Here is a 15,504-nt window from a genome sequence, read left to right on the forward strand (position 1 = left end):
TAACTTAACTCCAGTCAAGTCTGTACATTTGAGCAATACCTCAAATTTCACATCATTATTTGGAAATACATGAAGATTTAGCCTCTCAGGCCAATTGTACAAGCACATACAAATACCAGATAATATCATCAACACCCAATGACAAATTATACCTTTACTCCAGGGCATATTTTGTGTCTCCTAATACTTTCCTTTACTTCTTTGTTATCCTGTTGCATTTCACACATAACCACAAGCCATCTTATATCCCTAATGGAAAAGGTTTACTAGGGGGGAAAAAAAATTCTTGATTGGTACCACATAAACAATATTAACAAATAACTAAAAATCTCTTGAAAAACTTCAAAAGTATTTTAATGTACCCTCCTGTGGGATAAGGTGAACAAATGAAGAGAAAAAATGGTTGTGCCTTGTCTCTGGTAATAAATACAAATTACTGACAAAACTTTTAAGTCTTTTTGATAATTCAGTCTAATACATAAATAAGACAGCACAATGGATGGAAGCTATAAACATTGGTATTTAGAGGTGGACTTAAAGGACTAAGTGACCCTCAAGGGTACTTCCTTGCTACTCTCCAATTTACTCCCCATTTACCTTAAGGCACAGGAGTTTTTGCAAACTTTATTATTCAGGTCTTCATTCCCTGGTAAATCATAAAACTATTCAAATTTTCAGGGACCTATCAGCCCCAGTGAAGGAATTACATTTGTTTCTCAAGGGCAGGCTGACAGACTTCATCTTAATACCTGTCATGTAGTCAAAACCAAATAAACACTTGTTGATAAATGGCACAAGGCAACTATAAATGTTTACTGAACCAAAATGAACTCCTATGTGATGTTACACAGAAGCAGCTCCTCTTAAAACAGCAGAAGACTGACTCAGATTGTTAACTACTTAAAAGTCTCACATATGAACACCTAAACTCCGATTAAAGCAAAAATGTCATCAATGTCATCTGTCTCCTTAACAGATTCTGGCATACTCTCTTTGTTTATTCGTATTTTTATCCATGAATCACATTCACTTCCATTGCTTCCTAGGAGGTTCTCATGAATCTGTTGCTCCTTAGTTTGTTTGACAGGACTTGAAAGTCTGCTCAAGAGCTGCTTACTGTTAGGACCAGGATCAGTTCTCTGAACTGTATGGCATGAGAGTCTCCACTTAGCACTGGTGTCTGTAGCACTCTTTGAAGAAAACTGCTGTATTTCCTTCAGATGAATTGACTGCAACTTTCTCTGTGGTTTCCTTTGTCTCAGAAAAAATTTATTCTGTGATCTCCTTTGTCTCAGATGATACTTTGAAGTTTTGATTCCTGAGCCACGAAGAAGACAGTTGCTAATAGATGTTTTTATGCACTCTAGTTTCTTTGGCAAACTAAAAGACAAAAAGAAAAAAAGTCTGAACTTTTTGAGATGCAAATAATTCAAGCACTATTTAAACATGTTTCCTTTCTACCAACTTCCTACAGAAAAGGACACAATTTATTTACAAGTCCTCTCCCTATGTATAATCTCAGAATCATAAAAGAAGGAAATAAGGAAACTGGAGTTTCAAATTTTCAGAGCAAAACCTCCCTCTGATTCAGACTATAGGCAGATGTGTCTGTTTTGCTGAATGATGAACTCTGCCCTCATAGTGTATCAGAAGTGGAAATGCAAAACATCACAAGTGAAAAAAATCCATCAGTACACAGTTATCCACATCTAGACAAGCAACTCATGTTGACAGAGGAAATGAACAAGAAAAAAGGAATCAGGTCCTCTGCCATACAAACTTCAGGTAACCTTGAGCTACCTGAAATGCAGTCTATAGCACATCATCTTCAAGTGTTCAAAATTCTGAATTCAAACAGTTGATTCTAAAAGGTATTTTTGTTTCTAAATAGGGTGCACTACCATAGGTTCATCAATGCTTACTGAACTGCCTCAATGTAATGGGCAAATTTTAAAATATTAACATAGGTCTACACTCCCTATCCCACTTCCCTTGTTACTTTTAAAACAAATACAGACATTTGAAGTAATCCATGATCTCTGTTTCAAAACTATTGTCTTACTCTAAGTGGTGACATTTAACAGAGAAGTGTAGGTGTAACTCTTATATTGAAATGAAAAGAGAATGAATAGGAACAGGAATTAGAGAACCTGAATTGAGTTATAAGCCTCCAGTAATTACACCTTATGCAAAAATCCTCCATTTTCTCATGTATAAAATGAGAATAATGCTGCCTACCTCATGGAGTTATTGTGGAAATTAAATATAAAGTGTAGTACAAAAAAATGAAACAGCTAAATAGGACAATGTGAAAGAGGACTAAGGGAAGTACAGACAATAGTGGCTTAACCAATAAGCAACTTTGTGATTGTTCTCATTAACTCCTTCCTTCCTTTTTCATTCCCTCCCTCCCTCCCTTCCTTCCTTCCTTCCTTCCACAGACATTCAGAGCTGTCCCCTTCAGGTAAGCTGATGAGATCTTTTTTTTCCCTCTTTGTATAATGATTTTTATTATGCTTTGCAATTATACATAATAGTGGAATCATGACATTTTCATACTTGCATAACATAATTTGATCAATTTCATTCCCTGGTTATCTCCCCTTTCTCATTAACTTTTAATCATCATCTCTGCCTCATCCAACCCAATCTTGAATAAAGGGCCTCTCACCATCTCTAGCAATTTCCAACCCTAGGATAGATCCCTTTAAGATGACTACAGACCTCTAGGGGATCCCAATGTTTAAAACCTTCTAGTTCATCCCTAGGAATATTCAACAACTTCTCCCAAGCATTGTTGTGAGATTATTTATATTTAATTTGCTACAAAAATCCCCATTATATACCACATTTTTTCTAAAGTAGAAATATCTTTTTCATAATTTTTAAAATAAAACTTAAATTTCAGATAGTTACGGTGGTTCATCCACAAGAAACATTATAAAGCCCTGGGTAGTTACATGTTTATGGCTATCAGTAAGAAATTATGGTGTGTGATAGAATATTTCTTGAACATAAAAAACTAGTCAGAGTGATAACTGCCTCTGTGAAAGGGAATAAGGATATTTATGCCTGTCTGTGACTTGGTACCATCAGCATCTATTATTTTCAGTAAAAATAAGAGCCCTGAAGTAGCTATAACTTCAAATAACTTCAGGCAACACTGGCCTATAATCATAAACAGTTCTATGAGTATAAAAATCAAAGGAAAAGAAAGACATCAATACATGAGGAGTAACTCCTCTGAACATCTAGCTTGACCCTGGATGCTGGCAGCCTGGTGTGGGGGACCTTGAGGTGCAGGCTCCCATTCCTGCGCTCACACCTTCATCTCACTACACTGTGTGCAGAAAGGCCACCTGTCCCACTAAAGCATGAGCATTCTAAGGACCAGTCTTCCTCCTGCAGCAGTGTCCTCAGGCTTTGCACGCCAGGCATTCTTAATGCTTCCTGAATGAATAGATGGGAATGATAAAAAGTACTAGTGAGTAGGTCCAATTAACCTAAGTTTGCTTTCTTTCTCCCAATAACATAACTATGCCCATATGACAAAAGCAAGAAATGAAATTACAATTTGAGTAGATCTCACTTTCAGCACAGTTAGAGCTGCTAGACATCCTATTTTAAAGAAAAGAGACTTGAATATAAATACTTTTGCCCTAAGCAACAACAGAAAAAGTAAAGAAATATAATTTTTGTAATATCCTTACCTATAACCTTGAGCTTCCACATGTTTAAGCCTGTTACTTTTAAGAAGTTTGTTACCCAGAAAGGTAGCCTGAGCCTTGAATTTTTTGCTCCTGCACCATGTAATTGCCATTTGGATTGCTTCAGAGAGTTGTTTGAAAGTCTTGGCCTCTCGGAATTGTTGCACAAAATTTCTGACAGGAGTAGTTCCTATCACTTTCTGAGAATGTTTTGTTGGCTTCAGTCTGGATTGAGAACCTTTAAACTCAAAGCTGGTCTCCTAAAATATGAAAAGATGAAGAAAATATATTAAATACATTAATGATTTGTAAATATATGACAAGAAGGAAAGCTGACTCAATCAGAAGTTTAAAATAATCAGTTTTTTTAAAAGAAGGAAAACTTTTTGCTGTATTATCCTTTTGTCCTAAAAATCTTAATTTTTTATTCTCAGCTCCTAGCACAATTTGTTTTTTCCCCACTTCTATACTAAGACAGTTGAATTAGATGGACCCATGAAACTCAATATAAATATTTCTAGTGCACACATCAACATACATACAAGAATGAAACTCCAAATGGTTAAATACCAGTCAAAGCCTAATAATGGAAAAACACTTCAGTTTGGATTGAGAACCTTTAAACTCAAAGCTGGTCTATCTGCTAAGTAACCTTCTTCAATAATGAGTCATAAATGTTACTGAAAATACTTGAGGATGGGGGGAGGTGGAGCCTGCAAAGTATCCAACAAAGCAGACCTACCAATCATTTAATTAACGGAGTGAACATGTTAAAAATGCTTAAGTGAGCAACATTTCCATTTCAGTTAAACCATTTTCTTTTTTTTTTTTAATTTTTTAATTTTTAACTTTTTTAAGAGAGAGAGAGAGGAGAGAAAGAGAATTTTTTAATATTTATTTTTCAGTTTTTGGTGGACACAACATCTTTATTTTTATGTGGTGCTGAGGATCGAACCCAGCACCCCGCGCATGCCAGGCAAGCACATTACCGCTTGAGCCACATCCCCAGCCCCAGTTAAACCATTTTCTTACAAGGCACCTTTATTTTTTCAATCCCTTCTTTCTATATATCAAGTCAAGTTTGGATTTTACTTTTACTATTTCCTATGAAAACATGCCACCTACTAAGTCTGCTTCTATTCTCCTTTCAAAGCTTACCTTCTAAATTTCTCACACTCATCTTAAAAAAGAAATGCAAAATATAAAAGTAGAGACCCATCAACATTTTGTTTGGTGATCAATAAAACAAGTTTATCCTTAAAAGCAAATGGCACATTAGTGTCAACTTCTAAAAATATGGTAGTGATTACTCTTGAAAGGGACATCAACCAACCAGTTTCAAAACCAGCTCATCTACAAGCAGCTGGATAAGCTGCAAAAGTTTCAAGGATCACAAGGTACCACAGCTCTCCGAGACAGAATTGAATTAAAAATATTTTGGGGCTGGAATAGTAGTAAAGAAAATATACTGCCTGGAATAGTAATAAAGAAAATATACTGCCTGGAATAGTAGTAAAGAAAATATACTGCCTGCATCCAGCTCTTCCACTCATTCAGTGTGTGGCCTGGCAATTTCTTAGTCTTTCTATGCCTCAATTTCCCCATCTGAAACATGAAATCAGTAATAAAATTATCTGCTTCACAGGACTTCTCAGAAGATTGCATGAGTTAATGCACATAAAACATTTAGAGCAATGTCAGGCACATAAAATATTAGCTATTATTTTTATCCCTCCCTCTGGCAATCTGAAGTCCTTGTAAAAACTGTGACTTATTAGAAATGATTAATAATTAATTATTAAATAGAATGGAAGAAGAAAAACAACAAATGAAATGAGAAGAAAGACATTTTACAAAGATAAAGGATAATAAAAATCAAGTAGTTATTATGGTGAAAAAGGGTTGACACTGACATACTTAACTGTTAAGTACAGAACAAACAGAATTTACAGGCACTAACTGAAGAGAGGAATCATGTTAAAGTTTGAACTCAATAAGAAGAAAATAACCTCATAACAAATGAGGATGATAAAAATGATTACAATTGCTAGTAATGTCTAACACCAATTAAATGCTTACCACGCTCCAGATCCCACTGAACGCTTTGTATGTATTAAAACTATCCACACACTGTGAGGTTCATACTATTATTATAAAATAGAGGTATGAAGAGACCAGGGAACTGACAGGTCACACAGCTAGTATAAACCAAGGCTAGGATTCAAAACATCTGTCTGATTGCAAAGCCCATACTCTTAAACTGCAGTGTAGTCCATACTTATAATCGATGTTATGGTCACTTTAAAATTCTAAAGAAACTCATACTAAAACATTTCTGAAAGCATTCTATTAACTGAATTAACTGGAAGCATTAAAAAATTCCCTGCCTCTATTCATTCAAAAGCATACACACAACTAATAAGGCACCAACCTTAAAGCTGGGCATAAACAGAGGACTAGGATTTATTCCCTGTTCTTGGTGAGTAACATCCTCTACAAATTAGCAGAAATCAAAAGCTGTATTAAATTAAGTCAGACAAACCTCAGTGGCTTTGTGTTTCAGCTGCTTGCAGAAAGACCTCACATCAAATCCTGTAGACTTTTCTGTGGAGGTAGAAAAATCAGATAGAAAAACTTAGGAATGGTATTTTCAAATCTCCAACAAATTCTTAAGTGCACATTTCTTGCCAAGTTACTACAAAAGAAATAAAGGGAATAAAGCAAGTAAAAAACTATTTCTAACAAAGAACTTTTAAGTGCTCAGCCTTGGAAAACATAGGTGTAATTATACCTCTCTAATCAGGGTGGGTTAACATTCAGCAGTGAGACAGAGAATTTCTTTCTATACAATGTATGACTACATCATGCTTTTAAAAGTTTTATTTAATTAGAATATGTACTATATCAAAGCAAATTACCTTTGAAGACATTCTTTACTGGCTGTCCAAGATCCACATTATTCTGTATATTGGTCTTCATTTGTTTAGCTTTTTTGGAAATTCTAAGTAAAGTGTCTTCGCTGGACCTTGACGATTGTTCTTTTGTTAAAAAGAGTTTATTTAGTAGCTTAGCTACTCCTTTAGCTGCAAAAGCTGTAGGCATTTTTTTCTTAAAGACTTCAAGATAGGGCTGTCCTAGAAATTCAGCAATATCAGAAGGAAAGGTAAAACCTTTAAAGTAAGGCATGGGTTGAATCCTAGTGATCTCTTGAAGTAATCCAAACAATGGCTCATATAAAGAAATCAACCTTCTTAAAACACCTTTATAGAGAACCCTAGAAAGAACAGGAGCTCATAGATTAGCTAGTAATTACAATGTAGATTACATAATAAACTATAAGATTCAAAACTGAAAACAAATGGCTATCAAGCTCTATCAGTATAGATTTAAAAACAACACCACTATGCAAGTTGCAAGTGGTTGGTTTAATCCAGCACAACAGACAAATTCAAGTACAAAACAATACTCAAAAACAAAGAGTAGAGAGCTATGTCAAAAAATGCACATAAAAATTTAATAGGTGGTTTTATCTTAATGATGAGATTTTAAGTAAATTTCAAATACTTTACATTTTTATGTTTTTTATAAGATAAGCATGTATGCTTGTAATCAGCAAAAGTTAAATCTCTTTTCATTACAGAAAATAACAAAAGTTAAACATTTTAAGATAAATGACAGTAATTCAAATGGTATTCCCTCTGATTAAGAAAAAGCAGAATAAAAGCAAAGTGATAAGAAATAGTACATGATAGATCCAAGTTAAGACAACAAAGCAAGGTTTTCAGTCACTGAATGCAGAAAGAATTTTCTACATTTTTCAGTTTTACATTCAAAAATTAGAGCTAATGAACCAATTCTGAGTCTAACTATTCATCAAATCATTTTCACAATATATATGTTAAGAAATTCAAGAGATCGTCTCTTTAGTTTGCAAGTATTGCCAAGTTTTCTTTACATCAACTAAACAGGCCTCTAAAAACAGTGCTGTTTTATAGCACATAAGGAATATCAAATTTCATTTTTCACTTTCATTAAAAATTAGAAACTAGGGGTTGGGGTTTAGCTCAGTGGTAGAGTTCTTGCCTCGCACTTGTGAGTCACTGGGTTCAATCCTCAGCACCACATAAAAATAAATAAATAAAAATAAAGATATAGTGTCCATTTACAGCTAAAAATATTTTTTAAAAAACTTAGAAACTACGTGGCAAAAAGAATCATGGTATAGCCAGCATAAGAATATCATTATTTTAAATAGCCCCACCAGTTATGGCACATACCTTTAATCCTGGCAGCTCAGGAAGCTGAGACAGGAGATCACAAATTCCAGAGCAGCCTTAGCAACTAAGTGAAGCCCTAAGCACCTTAGTAAGACCCTGTCCCTCCCCACTCCACCCCCCCAAAAAAGGACTAGGGATGTAGCTCAGTGGTAAAGTGCCCCTTGGTTAAATATCTAATACCAAAAAGAAAAAAAAAAAAAAAAAAGCCCATTGCAATGCAATCTCTGCCACCAATTTTTTTTATTCCAAATCCTAAATCCTAGGAATTCATTTCTTCAGTTGTTTAATGTTAGGCTGAATTTTTTGGCTTCAGATTCAAAGCCTACTCCTTTGACATAATCATCAGCACTTAGCTTCCCAATCTACCAAAAGTAAACTGATCAGATGAAGAAAGGGACTCCTGCACCTTCAGCATCCCATGAAAAAACAATATGAAATGAAACTATATAAAAACTACTAATAAGAAACCTAGATTGAGGTAGGGAAATGAAAAAGAAATAAAAATCTGTTATTTTTATGTTAAAGGCCATCTACGTACCAGAATCTGCTCACCAGCCCAACCATCACAAGATTTAAAATAATAAACTCTTGCAATCCTAGATGTTTCACAGTTAAGCTGGAGAATCAATTTAAGGTGGGAAAACAAAACAAAAGTAATCTGTGCTTTGCAAGTTACAATTATGAAAGAAGAAATAGATTGAAAGTAAAAAGAATCTTCTTGAAGACTTAAAGCATGTTCCCCTTAATGTCACAAAAATGTAAAAATATAGTAATCAACATAACTTCGAAGTTCCTAAATTTAACTTCTAAGCTTAAGAATTTTCTAGCTGCCAGTGCTTTGAAGATAATATGTGCTAGAGAAAGAATGTCTGGCAATGGCCATATCCACCAATTACGAGGAAAAGAAGGTCAAGAAACAAAATTTTTAAAATTCTCACAGGTTATAACATTTATCAGGCCCTTGCTTTCAAACAGAAATACTGTTAAATATATCCAGACAATGCCCATTCACCGGAAGTTATTTTAATAGATTAAAGGATACAGAAATGCCTTGCAACAGCAGTCCAACAAGCGGAGTAATAACTTGCAGGCTCCCAAAACCTTCATCAACACCAATTCCACCACTGGTTGGCTGGGGATGACACACGTTTTGGCAGATGAAGGCTGACTTTCACTTGACAAAAACAGAAAAGTGCATTATTTCATTTTAAAACAAAAAAAAAAACATTTCTATAGCAGTTTTCAAGAGAAGACTTATTTTAAGCTCAAAAAGTATACTCAATAATAACCAACTAATGTTTCAATATAGCATATTGTTTTTTTTAAATATTTTTTTAGAGAGATAGAGAGAGAGAGAATATGAATTTTTTAATATTTATTTCTCAGTTTTCCGCAGACACAACATCTTTGTTTGTATGTGGTGCTGAGGATCGAACCCAGGCCGCACACATGCCAGGCGAGCGCGCTACCGCTTGAGCCACATCCCCAGCTCCCCAATATAGCCTATTGTGATCCAGCTTTCAAAGTCACTCCACTCTTTCCCACAGACCAACAGAAGGAGATAACCACAAACACCAGGTGCCCCTTATTAAAACAAAATTGTATAGCTGAGGTATAACTGGTTATACCCCACCACCAAGCAGAGAAAATCTAAAGGGGAAACACGACAGGACATCAAGTTCCCAGCCCACCACAACACAAAGCAATAGACCACCTACGTGGAAGAAAGCAGCTCAGATACATCTTCAATTGAGTCCTCCAAATTCATGTTTTTTAAACGTTTTAAACATTGTTCAACCTGAAAAAGAAAGAGCAGGTCAAGTCAGTATAATGCAGTCAGGGTTCACTTGATATGACCAGGAAAGCAAAGAAACCATACTTTCAAAGTGTGAAAACAAGCTAAATACTACAGAATACCTTTTGTTTAAGGGTAAAGAAATCCAAAACCCAAAACAATTGCTTCTGGTTACAAATATGGAATTTATCCTACTCAACAAACTGCTCAAATAAGATAATGATTAAGAAATTACTAAATGCCAGAACATGATAAAAGGAGCCAAAATGAGTATTTGATTATGATTTTGATGAAGCAACATGCTTTATAATAGTGAAGCCATTAAAACAAGATATTAAATTATTAACTACTAAATTTCAACAGTCTATAAAGTACCACAAATATGATAAAAGTGACTGAGTCATTGAACAAATGTTATCTCAACGAAGCATGCTAGGAGATATACTGAGGCATTTTCCAATTTCTAGTAGTAAAAATAAGATGATATATAAAATATTTAAATGCTAAAATAAAAATTGATGTATTTAAAATTTCAATTCCCTCCTTTTCTTCACAGCACTTACCACCACTGACATATCATTATTAACTGATTGACTAATTCATTGCCTTTCTCTCCAAAATGTTCTCTAAGCGCCATACTGTATTTTGTCCATTTTGATCATCAGTATAATCCAGTTCTTAGAAGTAGGCACTAAATACCATTTTTTAAAAATGGCAAGAGATACTCATTATACAGAATGGTCCAAGAATTCTGTAGTTATCAGGAAATTCCACACAAAGGGTATGCATGGGACTGTATCCATAATTTAAAGACTGTATAGATTTGGATGTGTACTGGTACCAGCAACAATAGTATCTTGCTGGAGTTACATGTATACTACGAAGTTGAATGAAAGTTAAGGATTCTATCTTAACAGCAATTTTCAGAATAATAAAAGTAACAATCCTTAAATTCTTCTTAAAAGCTCCTATCTTTTTCAGTTTTTAAATCTGAACGCCACTCTTTGAGAGAGGTAACAACAAACCAAAAAGGTAAGGTGCTTGGTAAACTAAATAAACTATGATTCAAGAGACAGGACCAAAAAAAATTGAGAACTTGAGCAAAGAAGAGACAGGACATGGAAGAACATAACAAGTCTTACTACACTCAAAGAATTGTCACACAAAAGAGGAATCAAAAATATTTTTTGTGCTCCATTTGAGGGAGTGTTAAAAAGCAAATCCCAGTATCTGGCTTTTGAAGAGAAAATATTAAATCTCAATGTATGTGAAAGTTCTCTGTAAACTATGAAATGTTAAGGAGATATAAGGCAGCAGTAGCAGTGATAGTAACAGCTGCAGCAGCGAGAGACACTATGAGACAAGTTCCCTGCTAAAGGATATAAGGAACATATACACAAATAACTGTACCTCAACACAGATTGTATTAAATGCTATAAGAGAAATGAAAGGGAAGCCAAGATAGTAAATAATCAAAAAATACTCAACTTTACTACTAATAATAAAAATGCAACTCAAAATGGGATTGCCATAACATACACTCATGTTACATCTTAGAAAGAAAAAAATTATCACTGCCAGGGGACTTAGAAGATGAGACAGCCTTTCAAAAGAGGGAACAAACATAGTAAACACATTAAGAATTCGGGCTATCCAGACATGGTGGTGCACTCCTGTAATACTAGTGACTCAAGAAGCTGAGACAGGAGGATTGCAAGTTTGACGTCAGTCTCAGCATCTCAGCAGGACCCTATCTCAAGTTTTTTTTGTTTTTAAATGACTGAAAAGACTTGGAGTATAGCTCAGTGGCACAGTGCTCTTAGGTTCAATCTCCAGTACTGCTTTAAAAAAAAAATTTTAAAAAAAAGTTCAGGTTGGCCACAACACAAGACACATGAAGGCCAGAGAGAAGCCTGAGCTAACAAAGGCTGAAGAGGCTAGATCATTAGAGTATACCAGGAGCCAAACGAAGGAGTTTTGACTTTATTTGGGACACAATGGAGAATTACTAAAAAATCAAAGTTGTTTTAGGATGGTTAATAACCTAGTTTTGTTAAATTGAATACACCAAAATGTAAGCCAGACTAAAAAAAACATCAGTTAGGATAATAAGAACTACATGCTGAAAAGGTCTAAACACGAAAATGGCAGCCAGAACTGAAGAGGAGATGCAGAGAAAGTTCCAATTTATAAATTGGTTGGGAGAGCTACACAAAAAGAAGAAACTGAGACAATAAAACACCAAATTTTTTTGACTGGGTGATTATATACCACCTAGAAGCCAGGAGGAAAATATGTTAAATCTAAGAGTTAATTATTTTGCTTTTGGATTACTTCCACTCAGATAAAAGTTATCCTAGGGAATCTTTAGGAAAAGACCATGATCCCTGATCTTTCTTTAATGAAGAGTTTTTCATTCTTTTGCCTTAAATAATGGGAGGAAAAATTTAACAAGAAAGTTGAGTCTATAAGATTAGAGACAATGTTTGTCTTTTTCACTCCTATATACCCAGCACGAAGCTCAGTGCCTGGCACAAATAAAGTTATAAACAATATTTGCAAGGTGTCTGTTACACAAATAAAGTGAATAAATGAATGAACACATAATGAACGTAGCTTAAGAGGCTCTACTCTATGTTTTAGTCCAAGCTGCAGGAACCAATTTTGTCTTAAGCTCTAATAATTACAGGAAACCACTTTATACCAAAAACTTGCCATATACTCATTTACTATTGATTAGATTATGTGCCCCACAATAAACCAAAATATTGTTCTTTTTAGGATTTTAGGATTTAAATATGCTCAGATAATTGTTTGTTAATATTTGACACTTTTACCTTGATCACTTTATCTTTCAGGTAAGCAAAGGCACTATTACATAGATTGCACAAAACGAAAAAAATTTTTTTTACTTCCTAATTAGAAAAAACTGGGAAAGAATTAATCTAAACATACTTACTTTCAAACAAAAAAAAAATACTTTTTTGAAATGGTTTCAGGAAGACTCACATTTAACTCTGGGCTACAGATCTATAAATCACAAGTAATTTACTGAGATTTCCATTATAATAAAATAGTGACAGTGTGATTTACATCTTCTTCAAGTAACAATCTGGGCATTGAACATAGGGCTTCCTCCTCACCTGTTTGAGGGCCAGATGAGGTTTATGGTGGCCCATTCTGTTGTGATTGCTGTAAAGGACTGCACATAACACATCTGCTTCTGCATCTAAGGTTTGGCTCCTCAGCGACCGTGTGACAAGACGGCATTCTTTAATTACAGCTGCAATGCAAAGGTCTAAAGCAGAGACATTTAATAAGACTTCATATGTATTTCTACATTAAGGATACTATATGAAAAATACACTGGAAGAAATACCTTTCCTTATTTGCTTTAAAGCAATCAAAAATGAAATTAATACAGTAAACCTCAACTGCACAAACAACGAAGGATTCTAAATAAGTGAGAAGTTAGAAAATGGTGATCAATGATATAAACCCCAAGAAATCATTAAGAGAACATCTGTTCAACAAGAATACATATATCTTTACATTGCATTTTACCATGACTTAAGTAATTTTTTTTTTCATCTGAATACAGTCACTCATTTGGTGTACACTTTAAATACTTTGAAGCTGGGCATACGTACTTCTCTAAATCTCCCGTTTTGCTATGCATGTAAGCAAAACAGAACAGATAGATTCATAGCCTTTAAAGTCAAAGAAACTGTATTCGGATATCACTTTTAAGAAAGACAAAAGCAAGGCATGGTGACTCACACCTGTAATCCCAGAGACTCAGGAGGCTGAGGCAGGAGGATCACAAGTTCAAAGTCAGCTTTAGCAAATTATTGAGGCCTTAAACAACTCAGCAAGACTCTGTCTCAAAATAAAAAATAAAAAAGGGCTGGGGATGTGGCTCAGTGGTTAAGTATTCCTGAATTTAATCCCTGGTACCATAAAAAGACAAGAATATGTAGTCAGTCCTTTATATCCATGGGTGAAATATATGGATTAAACCAACCTCAGATTGAAAATATTTGAGGTTGGGGGATAATCCATCTGTACTGAATATGTACAGACTTTTTTCTTGTCACTATTTCCTAAATAATACAGTATAAAAACTATTTACATGATATTTACATTATACTTAGGTATTATAAGTAATCTAGAAATTATTTAAAGTATAGAGAAGAATGTGTGCAGGTTATATGCAAATACTGTACCATTTTATATAAAGGACTTGAGCATCTGCAGATTTTTGGAACTCAAGAGGTTTCTGAAACCAATCTCTTATGTGAACAGAAGTTCATATTTAAAAAGAGAAACCACCATGTCCACTAGAAGTTATATTAGTTGAATATCTGACTGAACACCAGTGCCCAGAAGTTTCCTAATCTGCAAAGGTGTCAAAAAAAGGAAGTCAACTGTTCTATGGCTCTAAGGGAAGGCAAGCACTCTAGATGGAGGTAACACAAAGGCAGGTTTGTATACAACATGCAGAATTACCTTACTGTCCCAAATATTTGAAGACAAAAAAGGCTGCCTTGGGGATGAGGAGCGAATTAGTCAATGTCCCATGCCTAACAGGAATTCTGTTTAAAAAGTTCTAGAGGAAGGAAGATTAATCGGTAAACTGAAAGGATGGATGGGAGGGAATGGGGCGGAGGTGATGATTTATTTGATAGGCTGTATTTAACATTAATAAACGTCATTAAATTTTTCTATTAATGTAATTTTAACAAATGCTAGCATTTGTCTATCGCCATATAGTACAGACTCGCTTTCCCCAAGACAGACTTGAAGAAGAAGATACTATTTCTACTCCCATTAGAAAATGAGCTTAGGCACAAAAAGGTTTAATAACTCTCCTAGGCTCCTACCTACTACATCCTAATGCCAAAACCAGCAGTATACCACGTTACTAACACTTGAGTTCACACTGCACTCTCCTAATTTGCATCAGGAGATCCATCATGTTAGTTAGGGGTAAGGGAGGCAAATTCTTGTTTTACAGATAAGGAGCCAGAGGTCCAGCAAGATTGTGCGTTAAGTCCAGAATGCTTGGGTGACTCCCCAGCTCCTCGGGCCCAAGTGGCTTAACAGTCTAAGAGCAAGCTCCGGGCGGCCTGAGCCAACTCTGCCGGTTCCCAGGCAGCACTTTATTCCGGCGCCTGCTATGTCCTCTGGGCGCGGAGCGGCACTTTGGCCCTTGACCCCCCCAGCCAGGCCCTGCGTTAGCACGTGGGTTCACTACAACAGCCAGAACGGGGGACGACAGATGCCCTCCGCACACTGCCCAGTGCAGCGGAACACCCTGCGAAGCTCAGCGCCCCTTCCCAGCGTTCCCGGGACTCAGGAAGTCCCGCCCCGCTCTACGGGCGCCGGCCGGCCCGAAGGCTCCTCCGGAAACGTCGGCGCTCCTCGCAGCCCCTCACTCACTCAAGGAGGCGCCAGGGTCCCGCACGGTCACGGTGCTCTGGCTCCCCGCCTTAGGGATCCTCACGCGGTTCCACGGCTCCGGGCCCGGCGGCATGGTAGCAGCCATCTTGGAGACGGGGCGGGCTTACGATGGGCGGAGCTGGGTGAGACCAAGTGGAGCGGCAGAGGAGGGGGGTAAGGCCAAGGCGGGTAAATGGGGAGGGGCGGGGCCCAGAGCACAGCAACAGGCAGCCTTTACCTGGGCTCCACAGTGTGGGTTGCAGAGTCCTTGCTATATGTGACA

At 36.1% G+C, this 15,504-nt stretch overlaps 2 protein-coding genes across 6 annotated transcripts in view; one reads left to right on the top strand and one right to left on the bottom strand.

Annotated features, from left to right (window-relative positions):
- Positions 1–336: 336 nt before the first annotated feature.
- On the bottom strand, positions 337–15,378 carry RMP64 (ribonuclease MRP subunit p64). Of its 3 annotated transcripts, XM_081302717.1 has the most exons (10): positions 15,222–15,343; positions 14,289–14,388; positions 12,923–13,077; positions 9,703–9,782; positions 9,027–9,158; positions 8,523–8,600; positions 6,626–6,981; positions 6,250–6,311; positions 3,711–3,967; positions 337–1,380 (listed from the first exon to the last, which is right to left on the bottom strand). In XM_081302717.1, the coding sequence occupies exons 3-10, from the start codon at positions 12,956–12,958 to the stop codon at positions 924–926; spliced, it is 1,458 nt and encodes a 485-aa protein (XP_081158843.1). In that variant the 5' UTR covers positions 12,959–13,077; positions 14,289–14,388; positions 15,222–15,343; the 3' UTR covers positions 337–923. The 3 variants fall into 3 exon arrangements, with proteins under 3 accessions (XP_081158843.1, XP_081158842.1, XP_081158844.1); XM_081302716.1 differs by lacking the exon at positions 14,289–14,388 and having other exon boundaries at positions 15,222–15,378; XM_081302718.1 differs by lacking the exons at positions 9,703–9,782; positions 12,923–13,077; positions 14,289–14,388; positions 15,222–15,343 and having other exon boundaries at positions 8,523–8,580; positions 9,027–9,148.
- The window catches only part of LOC308653948 (uncharacterized protein), a 33,820-nt gene continuing 29,100 nt past the window's right edge, over positions 10,785–15,504 (top strand). Inside the window, exon 1 of one of the 3 annotated variants that reach the window (XR_014023143.1) lies at positions 10,785–10,811. Coding sequence is in view for 1 of the 3 variants with exons in the window: in XM_081302721.1 (XP_081158847.1) it covers positions 15,351–15,364 (14 nt within the window). In the remaining 2 variants the exon portion in view is untranslated. Of the gene's footprint in view, positions 10,812–15,181; positions 15,365–15,504 lie in introns of those variants that run through there. The other 2 variants (XR_014023144.1, XM_081302721.1) reach the window with 2 other exon arrangements.

This window comes from Spermophilus citellus, assembly GCF_964194105.1.
Source record: "Spermophilus citellus genome assembly, chromosome: 7".
NCBI lineage: Eukaryota > Metazoa > Chordata > Mammalia > Rodentia > Sciuridae > Spermophilus > Spermophilus citellus.